At 43.5% G+C, this 14,398-nt stretch overlaps 1 protein-coding gene across 5 annotated transcripts in view; it reads left to right on the top strand.

The window, feature by feature from the left end:
* Positions 1-84: 84 nt before the first annotated feature.
* The window catches only part of SETD3 (SET domain containing 3, actin histidine methyltransferase), a 64,640-nt gene continuing 50,326 nt past the window's right edge, over positions 85-14,398 (top strand). Inside the window, exons 1-2 of one of the 5 annotated variants that reach the window (XM_049828926.1) lie at positions 219-284; positions 1,511-1,699. In XM_049828926.1, coding sequence (XP_049684883.1) covers positions 1,617-1,699 — 83 coding nt within the window. In that variant the 5' untranslated portion in view covers positions 219-284; positions 1,511-1,616. Of the gene's footprint in view, positions 285-1,510; positions 1,700-4,240; positions 4,405-14,398 lie in introns of all 5 variants that reach the window. The other 4 variants (XM_049828928.1, XM_049828924.1, XM_049828929.1 and 1 more) reach the window with 4 other exon arrangements.

Genomic DNA, 14,398 nt, shown 5'->3' with positions numbered 1-14,398 from the left:
GAGAAGAAGGGGTGGTTGCTGGGGATTGGCCGCCGTGGGTCCCGGACGGGGCGGGGCCTTCCGGCCGGACGCGCCTCGGCCAATGGTGGTCGGCGGGGCGACGGAGGGGGCGGGGCCGGCGGGCGGAGCCGGGCCGGGAGTGCGGGGCTGGGGCGAGCTCGGCCGCCGCCTCCCCCGCCCCCCCCACCCGCGGGCAGCGGCGTCCGGCGCGAGGGGCGAGGGGCTCGGGCTCCGGCTCTGCGCCGCTCCCAGCAGGCGAGGCAGGAGCTGCCGCCGCGCGGGAGGTAAGGCGGGGCCTCGCCCGCGGCCCCCTCCCCTGCCTGGGCCGGTCGCCCCTTGGCGAGACACCCCCCACCCCGCCCCGCCGGGGCCCGGGCCCGGGCCCTTCCCCGCAGCCCTCCCGGCGGCCTCGCCCCGCCGCGGCCGGCCCCGCCGCTTCCCTTCCCGCGGGAGGCGCCGCTCTTTCCGGACGCCCCCTCCCCCACCGCCCCGGGGCACGCTCCGCGGCCCCGGGCCTCGCCGCCCCCTCCTCCCCCGCCGCCCCCCAACCTCCCCTCCGCGGCCGCGCCGGGCCCCGGCCTCCTCCCTTCCCCCGGCGGCCGTTACCCCACGCGCGGGGCGCCCACGCGCCACGCCCCTCCGCGTGCGGGGCTGCGCCCGCCCCGCGCCGCCCCGGGGAGCTGCAGCCCCCGTCCCGCTGGCGGGGGGAGCGGGGGGCCGGCGCTCCGGCTGCCCACTCGCTGTGGCGTTTCTCTCTCCCTTCGCCTCGCCGAGGGCGGCCGGCGTGCGCTGCGCGGCCCACGGCCGGCTCGCTCTCCTGCTCCGCCGTGGGTGGGTCGGTCTCGTTTCAAGCCAGGTCTAAAGTGAGCGAGGCGGTGACATTCGCGTCTTCCCGCTCCTTTCCCTTGTGTGTCCCGTCCGTCCCCCCCCCCGAGAGGCTGGTCAGAAACCGGAGTACAACAAACGGCTTAAAACTGCCTTCTCCGCGATGTGATTCCTTTTTGTGTGTGCGTGTGACACGTTTTGAATACTCCCTACTCCTACTTCTTCAGCTTTGCAGGGCTTCCCGTACCTCCAGGGGTCTGGCTCGGGAGCCTTTCTGCTGGTGTGTGGCTCCTCAGAGTCCTCCTCTGGCGGGAAGAGAGTGCTCTGGTTTCTTTCCTTTTCTCAGCCAGTCTTCGACCTGCTTAAATAAAGGGATTAAACCTATTTAGAGGAAAAAAGGTGGGTTCTAAAGTTCGAATAAATCCTTGACTCTTAAGACAACTGTCATTTAAACTGTTTACATATGAGGATGCTACTCCTGAAACAGCCTCGGTGTTTGAGCCTCCCCCTGTTACTACAGCAGCTGCTGAGACGGAACTTGTCGTGAACCCTTCCTCATCTTCCTTCTTAGCCAGCAACACTTGCTTAGAGTTGCTTAAGCTGGGGCTGCGCTTTGCATTTGTCTTTAATTCTTAGCAACTTCCTGAATTTTGAACTAAAGTGGCATTTGGGTTTTTACCCAAAGGCAACGCTTGGCTGTCAGGACGAGCTTGGTTCTTCCTTTTGGAAGTTGACTCTCACAGCTTAGTTCAAGGCTGCTCTTCGCCCAAGCTTGGTATCTGCTCTTTTGGATGGACTTGTCCTTGGGACCTAAGCTTGCTCATGAGATAAACTTGAAAGCGAATTGCCTTTGTCCCTTCCAAGAGCATGTAAGGTAAGCACCTGTCTCTTCAGCTGACAGCTTTGTTCTGCGAAAAGTGCTATGAGTATTAGCTTCATGTCTCACAAGTGTTTTCTGCTTGCGGTTGGTGTAGGCTTGTAACTATAAAGTGAAACATAGTATTTTGTAGGTGAGTAAAGGGCTCTAGCATTCTGCATGTCCTGTGTCTGGTTCCTGGTATAAAATAGTAAGCCAGTGTACAAGCCGTTGGGGGGAATGGCATGATGGCCGCAAATGCGGGGGTGTTTCCCGATATTTTTGCTCAGTTAAGTAATTTAATATGGTAGAGATTCAAGCATGCCAGCTTGCGCTTTAATAGAGCTTTCAGTTATGTTTAGCAAGCTGGATTGAAGTATATGTTGAAGTACAGTTGAAAATACATCCTTGGCATGGTGTGCCTACAAATAGATTTAGGGTGTTGGGGGAAGAAATGCTGCAAACCCTGAAATCATTTGTAATCTGTATGTTACTGTTCCCAGTTAGAGATGGCCTGATTACTATACGTAATTTAAAAAGAAGCCATATTATGCCTGTCTGCATGGAAAAGTGTACATCCTGATGATTTTTTTTATTGTAATAGATATAATGAACTTAGACACATCTACTGTATCTAAGGTATTACATACTTTATCATAGTGGTACTGATTATACAGTTAAACTGATGTATTGGGTAGTTTTCAGCAAATGAGTGTTCTAGTGCTTGCTCTTTGAATGAAAGAGGCAGTTTAAGGGTATTGGAGATCTCGGGGGATCTGTATCTTTACTACCAGACTGTCATAGTGTTCAGTGCTTGCTAAAGGATGCATCACAATGCCCATGGCTTAAGCATCGAGTGTTTTTGGAGGCCTGGGCTGTTCTCTTAGGTCTGTCCATGCTGATGACTGAAGTCAGTGACTTGCTTCATTCTCAATTAGGAGTTATATTTTTATAAAGTGAGGTTAATATTTTCTAAATTAAGAACATATTTAGAAACATGCAAATAAAAACAGTATGTTAGGGTTTTTAATTAATTCTGCTCAAAAGGAATTGGGAACAAAAAGTCTGTGGGAGTCTTCAGTAGGAGCTAAACTCAAGCAAAGAAATGAAATGACAAAAGTAGGTTGGCAGAGTGGTAGAGTTTAACAGTCAGTTTATGGCTTCTTTTTTGCAAAGAGTAAATATTTTTTCTTTTCTGGTCAAATAGTTGTCTGAGGAGCTGGTTCAAAAGAGAGGCAAGGGGGTTATTAATCATTAAGAGCTTGAGTTGTTTCCTGTGGGATAGTTAGTAAGCTATCTTCCCTAGAAGATCAGCGAGGTGTTTATAGTAAGAAGCACTCCTTGTGCCTAAGAAAGCTTTAATGGAAGGTGGACAGGCATAGGGACAATCCTATACTTATTAATGTAACAGTTCAGACTTAGCAAGCTGATAAAAGTGATAGTAATTATGAAATACATACTTTTCTTTTGGATGTTGTCTTGGATGTAGCCATTTTTCTTTGCCCTTTAGCATTCTCTGTTACCTTCAAATTAATAATTTCTTACCAGAAGTTTTTATTTAACTTATGAGGCAGTCCTGTATTAAGTATCTAACTAGGCTTAACTGCAGGGCAGGGGTGGAGGAAAATGTCAACCTGACAGTAATTTATTTTTTTTAGTAGATTAGGAGTATGTTGAATGTCCCAATTCAGAATATTGTCAAGATGTATTTGATCTATTTGATTGTAATTATAAGACTAAATGTCTTTTGGAATTTGCTTCCCAACAATTAGCTAAATTTGTTGGAGTTAGTGTTTTTTGTAAGTGCATCAAATAAACATTTAGCTGATTTTAGTAACTTCTTTTGATATTATTTTGCATAGTGGCTTCTTCCCAGTATCACAGTAATATTTATATACTATCATTCTTTCCTTAACCTGAAACCAAAATGGGATTAATAAAGTTTGGTTTTTGCAGGGTAGGTGGATGCAGTGTATACAGCAGTGGTTCAATCTTCCCTCTTTTCCAGATGCTTTAGACTGGTGCTGATGTTGGCAAACCTGTGATGGTACAGCTTTTTATAGCAAACGGGATTATTAATTGAGTTCTGGCCATCCTTTGCCAGCTAACATATTAGTGACACTTCAGCTTCCTAGGCCTGGTTTTAGATGTTTAATAATGTTTTAACCAAGACTACTAAGTGGAAAATATGAGAAAGGACCTCTCAAATCTAAATAAAGTACACTAGGAGTTCTTCATTGTACTGTAAAAAATGCCCCATTAGTGTTGTCTGGCTTTAGTCTTCTGTATTTGGAGCTAGATTTTGAAAAGGCTTGTGCTTGTAGTAATTAAAAGGCAGGTTCAGTGCCCAAGAGTGTTTTAACATTGCTTTGCATTCTTGCTCTTGCCCTTCCTCTGCTGTAACCTTCTTTGCTCCCTTTTTCTGTTTTTAGCTACTCTGCCCTATATTGGCTCTTGCCTGCATCTCTTCCAGTTGCTGCATCTATCCCTGTCTGTCCTTTACCATTTCCCATACTGTTCAGCAAGTCTGATAATGCTTTTTTTTTTTCTTCTTTGAAGTAAGGAAGAATTGGCACCAAAGTCTTCTGTTTCAATTCTGGGATCTGTTACCAGGCTAGAGCAGCAGACCTGTCAGCTGCAGGGAGGATTCCACCTGTCTTTCTAGTCTGGGCTGAAGCATGCCAAGATGTGAATGACTGTGCTTGAGATCAGTTTTATCTGCAGTGAGTACATGTGAACAGGTGTTTACATGCTCTGAAGCTGGTCATGTCTAAGTAATACATAAGATAGACATAAAGCAAAAGGCTTGTTTCTGAGACTGTAGCTGCTAATATCCTATTAAGAATCAAAACAGAATACAACTTCTAATTTGAGAGATTTCTTTTACTTTTCAGAAGGATTTTTTTGAGCCCAAAGTTAAAGGCTGTTATGTTATATACTAGGAGATGACAGATTAGTATCTACTTCCTGTTTTATTACTGGGTATCTTCCCAATATCTTGTAGAATTGGCTGACCTGTCCTGGAAGTGCCTGAACAGCAGCGTTTGAACCACCATGGTTTTCAGCCAGGGTGTTAAAGTAGGCCAAAATTGTCTTTGTGGCTGAGGATGGACTATAAACTATATCAGTTCTAATCAGTCGCTTTTCAGTTGTTTCTGTTAAGTGTGATCAACCTGCACTGAAAGGAAGGGAGTCCGTCTGTGGTGCTCATGTGTTAGCAGTTTGATTCTAGCCTCTTACATGTGGATCAATTTCCAGGTTTTGCTTTTTATATATTTGTATATATTTTAGGATGTGATATACAGTGATGGAATTATGCAACTTAATAAAGCTAAGTCTTTTGCATTACAAATACTGCCTGTACTTCTTAGCAAGTAGTTAAGAGAAATAGCAGAATCTTCCTTTGTCTTTAATGCTTTATAGCACTAGCACTCAAAGTTTTCACATGGTATTGTTTTAGTGGAGTGGGAAGAGGACATAATGTGTGGGTTTCCACTTCCATGGAACCTGCGTTGATGGTCCAGTACCTCCCATATGCTGGGTCTTGCTCAGTGTGCCCATATTGATGATAATTTAAGGGAATATGAGTTACTTTGCGGTGAAGGGATAGCAGCAACCAAGCATGAGGTGCAGGCTGTTTCCTGCCCCTGCCAGGCCTTCTAGGGGGTTGGATTAATTGTCTTTGTGGCCACTCTTGGAGCCATTTCGTCATCTTTACTTGATGACAAAGTTTATAGATATAGCCACATAATAACTTCAAGTACTGAGAGAAGGAGCTTTTGGGTTTAAGAACTTTTGTGTTGAGATATTTCTGACAAGGACTACTGAAAGATCTAGCTTTGCAGATTTGTTTCTAGGTAGTTCAAGTGAACAGTGTCTTAGTGTCTGCAATTATATAATTTGCGAATATGTATATATACTCTGTCCTATTGTCCAAGTCATCAGTGAAGATGGTAAACAGTGTTGGTTCCAGTATTAATCCCTGGGGTACACCACTGTGACTGGCCTCCAGCTGGACTTTGTGCCATTCATAACAACCTCTTGAACCCCGCAGTGCAGCCAGTTTTCAGTCCACATCACTGTCTACTTATTTAGTTGGTACTTCATCAGCTTGTCTATGAGGATGTGATGGTAGTGTCAAAAAACTTACTAAAGTAGAGGTGAACAGCATCCACTGCTCTCCCATCAAGGTTACAAGGTTAGTCAGGCATGACTTCCCTTTCATAAATCCATGCTGACTACTCCCAATCACGTTGCCCTTCCTATGTTTGGGAATGGCTTCCAAGTTTACTTGTTTCAACAGCTTCCCTCCACTCAGCACTGCTGAGGCCACACCTGGAGTACTGCATCCAGTTGTGGGCTCCCCAGTACCAAAGAGATGGAGCTATTGGAGAGAGTCTAGAGGAGGGTGACTAAGATGATTAAGGGACTTTCTTCATATGAAGAAAGGCTGAGAGAACTGGGACTGTTCAGCCTAGAGAAAAGAAAGAAGGCTCAGCAGGATCTCCTCAGTGTGCATAAATACCTGAAGGGAGGGTGCAAAGAAGGCAGAGCCAAGTTCTTCTCAGTGGTGCCCAGTGACAGGACAAGAAGCAATGGGCACAAACTGAAACAGAGGAGGTTCCCTCTGAACATGAGGAAACACTATTTTGCTGTGAAGGTGACTGAGCACTGTCTGGTGACTGAGTCTCCATACTTTGAGATATTCAAAAGCAGTCTGGACGTGGTCCTGGGCAGCTGGTTCTAGGTAGCCCTGCTTGAGCAGCGGGGTTGGACAAGTCAACCTCCAGTGGTCCCTTCCAATGTGAGATTATGTGAGATATTTTTTTTGAAGTTTGTCTAGAAGTTTCTTTTCCTGATCCTCTTTCACTGAGGATAAATGTTCTTTACACCAGGTCTCAGGGCCTGGGATTCCTGAAGGCAGGCCTTATCAGTGAAGAAGGCATAGAATACCAAAGTCTTTTTTTCTGTGTCTTTGTCACCATGTCCCCTGCCCCATTCAGCAGCAGGCTCACACCTTGCCTAGTCTTACCTTCCTTTAGCTCCTGAGGCACCTGTAGAAGCCATTCTTACTGTCTTGTTGTACTCACGTCCCTTGCCAGATTAAACTCCAAGTGGGCTTTGGCTTTCCTAACCCCATCCCTGCATGCTCAAACAGTGTCTTGCTTCCTCCTGAGTCACCTGGCCCTGCTTCCACCTCTTCTGTTTCTTTGTTTGTGTTTTGTCAGGAGCATCTTGTTCATTCATGCAGGCATCCTGCTACCTTTGCTTAACATCCTGCACGCAGGGATGGACCATTCCTGAGCTTGGAGGAAGTGATCATTAAAAGTATCGCTTCTCTACAGATCTTAAAAATGATGGAGTAGTAGCACAATAGCTTTCTTTCCATCCTTCAGTTTTCAATTGCATGCTCTTAGAAGAGGTGAATGTAGTAGGCCACTAGAGCATATTTTGTGAAACCAAGAACAGATGCCCAAGTTACCAAATACAAGTTATCCTCTTGTATCAAATTTCTGGTTCTGGGAAGCTGTATAAGACTTGTTGGAGCAGTTGATGCTACTTTTTTTTAATATAAATACAACAGACTATGATTTATCATTTTGGAAACTTTCATCTAAAGGTAAAAGTGTTCTCTTTAAGCATATGGATAATTTTTGTTACATTTTTAATGCTTGTGTAGGCAGTGTTTCAGGGTTTGTCAAAATGGTTCTGTTTTACTGCTTTGATAGACACTATACCTTATTCTCTTTTTAAAATTGGTTTTCCACACTTTCACTGGGATGTAGTGAATTGTTATCAATATCCTCTTCCATTGAGTATTGATGGAATGGAATAGAGGCTGATATCAAAGTTCACAAAGTTGGGCTTCTTAATTCTTCAAAACCCGCGATAAAACACTCAGATCTTCCAGTCTTTGCTGATGCTCTGCACCTATTCACAGGTTAATAAATTAAGTTCTACCAATTGAACCCTTGATACAAAAGCATTTCTTTAATGCATCTGCATAGGTTTTTTGTTGAACAAAGATGATCAGGTTCAAGACCATCTAAAGAACCTGAAGGTGCACAAGTCCATGGGACCTGATGAGGTGCATCTGTGGGACCTGAAGGAACTAGTGGATGAAGTGGCTAGCCCACTATTCCATCATATTTGAGAAGTTGTGGCAGTCCATGGGAGTTCCCACTGACTGGAAAAGGAGAAACACAACCCCCATTTTTAAAAAGGGGAAAAAAGGAAGTCCTGGGGAACTGCAGGCTAGTCAGTCTCACCTGTGTGCCTGGCAAGATCATGGAGCAGATCCTACTGGAAACTATGCTAAGGCACATGGAAAATAAGGAGGTAATTGGTGACAGTCAACTAGAGCAACAGATATCATCTACCTAGACGTGTGCAAAGCATTTGACACTGTTCTGCACCACATCTTTGTCTCTAAATTGGAGAGACATGGATTTGATGGATGGACCACTCAGTGGATAAGGAATTGGCTGGATGGTTGCACTCAGAGTCAATGGCTCAATGTCCAAGTGATGAGTGGCATTCCTCAGGGGTCGGTATTGGGACCGGTGATGTTTAATGTCTTTGTTGGTGACACAGACAGTGGGATCGAGTGCACCCTCAGCAAGTTTGCTGACTACACCAAGCTGTGTGGTGCTGTTGACACACTGGAGGGAAGGGATGCCATCCAGAGGGACCTTTTCAGGCTTGAGAGGTGGGCCTGTGTGAACCTCATGAAGTTCAACAAGGCCAAGTGCAAGGTCCTGCACATGGGTCAGGGCAATCCCAAGCACAAATACAGGCGGGGCAATGAGTGGATTGAGAACAGCCCTGCAGAGGAGGACTTAGGGGTATAGGTGGATGAAAAATTGAATATGAGGCAGCAATGTGCGCTTGCAGCCCAGAAAGCCAACTGTATTCTGGGCTGCATCAGAAGAAGCCTGGCCAGCAGGTTGAAGGAGGTGATTCTCCCCCCGACTCTGCTCTGGTGAGACCTGACCTGGAGTACTGTGTTCAGCTCTGGGAATCCCAACAGAAGAAAGGGCTTTCAGCAACCTAGTCTAGTGGAAGGTGTCCCTGCCCATGGAATGGGGGTTGGATCTAGATGATCTTTAAGGTCCCTTCCAACCCAAACCATTTTATGATTCTGTCTTACTAAGAAATAGTTACTGGTGTGTATCTAAAAGCCTGTGACCCATTTGTCCAATTTTTAGTTTGGTTTTTTTTTTACATAAAACAAAACTGACTTTTCAAAATAGGCTCACAACATTCTGAGTTCATGCTTCATTGCCTTGCACACACTGTGGCATCTGGGTTGTCTGTGAGCTTCCAGGTGGCATGGCTAGAGCTGCTAGGATTCAGGAACTTGATGAGACTAATACATTTCAACAGTCTTTTTGTGGTACTCCATTGCTAACCTCTCTGAGCCAGCAGCGCTTCTATAACTACTGCTGTTTACTGTGGAGGGTAATACTGCCTGGGTTTGGATATTCCTGGTATAGCTTAATGTTTGGAGGCTGTTGTATATGTACCTATGATCTTGCAACTGGATAATCTTTTCTTTGTAAACTGCCTTCAAATAAAGTGGGTCTCAGCAGAAAGCTGCACTGTGTGGATGAATTTCTTTCCTTGAGGAACTTGATTGCTGGAATAGTATTTCAGACTTGTAGAAAGTAGCAAGGGTTGGCTAATGAAGAAGGAAAAATGGCCGTCTACTTTGGATGACCAGCAACAACAGCGTTTAATCTTCCACTTTGAAGCAGAGTTGCATTGATAGCATATTAATATATTAACTCTCCTTAAAATAGAGAAGCATCCATTCCCTCTGGAGTATGCTGCACCTGATTCTGTCACTCAGGAGCAAGTAAAATGGATGTTGTCAGACCAATTTGAGAGGCTTTGTGTGCTGATACAGTGAAGAAGCTGATATAACTGTAAAGCTTAGAGTTGCAGAAAATGACTGTTGGGTTTTCATGTGGTTGTCAGATTCAGATTGGTATCTGTTCTCTGCCCCTTCTTCTAAAAGTCAGCATTCAAGCAGTTATTTCTCACTTTGTTCCCAGCTGATGCTTGGGAATAATAGTGAGCTCTATAAGGGTTCATGAAATTACAATTTTTGCATTTCCTAATGCTCTATTAAAAAATAGAATTCCCGCTTTCAAGACAATGACAGATAAAGTGATTTCCTTCTGTCACTGTAGGATGCCTGGCTTGTACAGCCTGTTTCTCTGGCTTATTATATCTTTGAATTGATGCCTGAATGTAAAAAACTGCCCTGTTGCATTTTGAGTTTGGGCATTTAGAAGACTAAAATGAAACAATAGACTAATGCAATAACTGCTTGCTTAATTTTGTGGTGTCTTGTAGTTGGTATCTGCAAGTGTTTTGGAGGTATAGTGCAAAGTTTCATATAATGATATGAACAGCCAAAAACTTGCAAACTCTAGTAAACAAAGGTCTTAAAGGTACCACCCTTTGAAGGTGGGAAGTTAGTGTAGTGATGCAGCTTTTAATTTGTTTTACTGGGCTTTTACTGTTGTACTTGAAGAAAGCAAAATTCTGTGCAACTTTGAGCAAAATTTTACCTTCTGTAAAGATACAACTTTTGTTTTCTTGAAAACTTTCAGAAATGCCAGATCAGGTTAATAACAAAAAAACTGGTTTGAGCACATTTCTGCAGAATTCTACCCTGACAGTATGCAACACGTTGGCCTAAGGCATGAGACATGAGCAGTCTAGTTTTAGAAAGTACTGCTGTTCCCAGAATGCATTTTTCTCTGGTGGATAGAGATTTACCAATATCACCTGCAGCAAGATGTCAGGAGTGGCTTCTTTATGATAATAGTCATGGTGTTCATATTCAGTTCTGTCCTTTGTGTTCTGTAAGGGAGACCTGGTCAGAGTGGAAGTCATCTCTCTCTATCTAGAAACTTGCCAGACTAGTAGATAGTGGTTCTATTTGTGGAAGCAGGAAACTCGGCTACAAGAACTGGGAAGCAGAATATTAACAGTACCAGTCACTCTTGTCAGGAGTCATTTTACTGCTTTTTCTCTTGTTCTTGAGATTAATTGGGTAGGAACAAATTTTCACTGGGCTGATGGATATAAATATCATCTTGTAAGTGTTTCAGATGTGGCTTGCTTATTAATATAATTTCCAGTTCATGGTCCTTTACCGAAGAAGAAGAAACAGCGGTATTCCTGGTGAAGGAGGCAGGGCTCTAGCTGCCTCTTGAGCTGTGGCTTCTTACTGCGGCAAAGGAAGACATGCAGGTCTAAGATGAGGCTGAAAAGTGCTGGATCTCCAGATGCCTGGGACTGTTGTTATCTCAGGAAATTAGGTTATCTATGCTGGCTGTGCAGCACTGAGGTAGCCCACAGAAAATAGGAATGCAGGTAGTTAGAAATAAGAACATTGAAGTCTCAGTTTGGAGGGGTCAGAGGCAAGAGATATCCAGGCTTCCTAGGGGCTCATAGGGGACTATAGAAATGGTTGCAGCTCCTTATCTGAACACTTTGGAATATCACTTGTAGGATCTGGGCAGCCCTACTCTGTTTTGGTGCATGGCCTGCCTAGGGATCAGAGGGATAGGTTGGTGACCTGGATAGTGGTTTGCATCAAAATAAGGCAGGGTAGGAAAGCTGATTTTCAGCAGGCATGTTAGCAGTGCATTAGCATACTTGAGGCAGTTGTCTTGTGAAAAGATGCTGTTCAATTGTTCTCCCTTAATACAGAGAAGAGGGCTTTGTTCAGAAAGTGGTGTGGCCTTCCTGGATGTATTCTGAGACTGGAGGGGGCAATACATTTACTCTAATGTGTGTACTAAAATAAATGTTCAAAATATTTCTGCTTTGGTCTGTTTTGTCACCTGCAAACATACAAAAAAAAAAAAAAAAAGTGCTACCAAGCAGTTCTACTATAGTTCCTCTGAATTGTGAGGATTACAATTCTGAGAAGCTGATGGCAGTTTACAGTGCCCTGTGGTCTGTATACATTTTGGTTATTACTTTATCAAACATCTGAAAGCTCAGGCATGAAATGAAGCCAAGTAATACTTAATCTTGCTGCATCTTTCTTGTTCCTGACAGCCCAGTAAATGCCTACATTAAAAGCTTTCTTATTTCAAACCAGTATCACTAGTTTGAGTAAACATGGAGGAGACTCTTAAGGGCTCAAGTTGCCAAGTATGAATGCCAGAAGATAAAAAGGAGCTTGAAGGAACCTGCTCCTTCATTTTCAAGGTCTAGAATAAAAACATCAGAAAACTGCCAGTATTTTGCCTGAAACTTCTAGTCATACTTTCTAGAATAGTCACCATTTTAACCACTAGATAGGGAGTGGGCTTAAGGCAAGTGAGTTTGGAAGGGTTTCCAAATGTTATTAAGCCCTCAATTACATCACTTATCAGGTATTCGTAGCAGAAGCTTCTTAAATTCTTTTTTTTACAATGTGTATAGCACTTAAATGTTGTCAGAAGTTCCTCTCCAGACTGTCAAAGTAGTACTCTCTTGGGATTTAGAAATGCTGAGTGCTTGGTCTGACATGGGTGTTTTCCAAGGACACTAAAATTACATTATCTCGAAGTGTAATCGTAACTGGGCTTGGGGGCTGTGATCTCTTCAGTAAGGGTTCCCCAGCTAAAAAAGCCCCTAATCATTAGCACCTGCCACAGGGCAGGTCTGTAATAATTTTATTGGGGAAGTTTTTCCTTTGAGCTATTAAGGAATTCTCTGGGGGTGCTGTTCTTTTTATCACTTGCAGTGCAGTAAATCTGTGCACTGCTACAATTTATACGTTGGCAACCATTGCATGACCTTACCACATAACAGAGAGCTCAATTTTCCTCAAACTTCACATGGGTACATATGGAATGAATGATAGTAATGCTGATTAATTACTTCCAAGAATGACCAGTTATTTTTTTTTTTTTTTTTTTTTTTTTTTTTTAATATACAGCTAGCTGATGTCACTCTATACCCACAGCAGGAACGTAGGCAGGTGTACTCTCTGGGTGTGAAAAAGTACAGCACACTCCCATGGGGGTAGAGTGCAACTCCAAACTTCTTTTTTCTTCCCTACTACCATGAACTCAATCCTCTTTCAACATGAGCTGTCCCACGTCTTTCAGAATTGTACAAGGCACACAACATCATTTAACAGCAAGTGCATTAACTGGCATAGGTATTCCCACGTGTTCTAGAAAGGTTAAGAAAAGGCACACAAAATACCCAGTGGAATTCTCCATACTGTTATCTTTTCCTTGTTCACACTAGTTTGTACTGAGGTTCCTGGCTGCAGCCTGGAAGTCCTCGGCATTGATTATGCGTTGAATAGACACTTCTGTACCATTTGGATGTGTTTTGTTGTTCTGGTCTGATAGTGATCCTAAGCACTGCTGGTTGGGGTGAAGTGCCAGCAGTACCATCTCTGAGCACACCTTCAGGGAGTTAATATGCTGTGGGCAGAAGCTTGATGGAACAGCTGTTTTTCACTCTTAGCTAGAGAAAAATACAGCAGTTATTTTAAAACTGCTTAGATTCTCTTCTGTAAGGACAGGGTATTCCAGGAAACAACACAAAACTGTAGATGAATTCAGATATTTATAACTTCAAGCACAATTTAATTGTGTCAATTCAATGTCCAAATATAGGTCCTTAAGCATTTTTTTGGTTCCAGCAGTGGTATTGAAACATTCAGCTAATTTAAGTTGTTACAAGACATGAATGTATAATGAAACTCATTTTGAGGGCAAGAATCACATATGCTGCTACATAGCATAGAACAGGTCTTAAAGCTTGTAGAAACTCATTTTCTGCTTGGATATCATCTTTCCTTCCTCCTTTTCGTTAGAGAGATTTGCAAGATTTTTTATTGTCACTTCATCTAAGTATTGCAAGGACTGTGTGGGTAGAAAGTACTTTTGAATGAGAGGGACGTGGTGTATCTGATGTACGGTTACATCTGTATTATCTAGCTGCTTGAAGGAAAAACTTCAACATGTGGATTAGCTACATTAGAAGGGCCCAGGGTCTGTGGCGATCACTTTTATAGGATCAGCTGCCTGTGCCGTGATTGGAGATGTGGGTTGTCAGTATGATGGCCCTACATAACTACCCGATTGGAAAGGAGCAGCCTAGCAGGCAATAGTAAATCATATTGGAGTTGCAGTATGTGTAGAAAGCAGAGGGTAGGCAAAGGTGTTAAGACAGAAAATAAACAGAACTGATAGGAGAATTTTTCAGTGCATAGAAATAATCGTGAGCCCAATTGCTACTAGGTTGCTTGAGGGCATTCCACTTAGGTGGAATTATTGTTGCAATTAAACAGTAGTCCTTGGCATTAAGCATCTTCAGCTTTAAATCTCTTCCTTGGAGACAGTCCAGTTAATTGGAATATATGTTATTGCCTAGTTTTGTATTATTTATGCCATTGACTATAATGCAATTAAAAAAGGACTTAAATGAAAAAAAACTATGCAGTGATACCCAACATATTTTTTTGTGCTGTTCAGCCAGGCTCAATTTCTTCTGCTCTAGCTGTTATGTGAAGGAGATGCAGTAATACATACCCAGTATGCATCCAATGTCTTCTGTGCACCCTAGAGAATTTACATACAAAATATGTATCTGATGCTAGACTCGCTTTTTTTTTCAGTAGCACATGGAAGAATGGATTAACTTCTCGTTAGAAGTTCTTCTACCCCTTTGAAGAGCTGCTGCCTC

The sequence above is a fragment of the Accipiter gentilis genome, chromosome 25 (genome assembly GCF_929443795.1).
Source record: "Accipiter gentilis chromosome 25, bAccGen1.1, whole genome shotgun sequence".
In the NCBI taxonomy this organism is placed as follows: domain Eukaryota; kingdom Metazoa; phylum Chordata; class Aves; order Accipitriformes; family Accipitridae; genus Astur; species Astur gentilis.
Note: the sequence above shows the minus strand (reverse complement) of the source record. Positions and strands in the feature narration are given on the sequence as shown.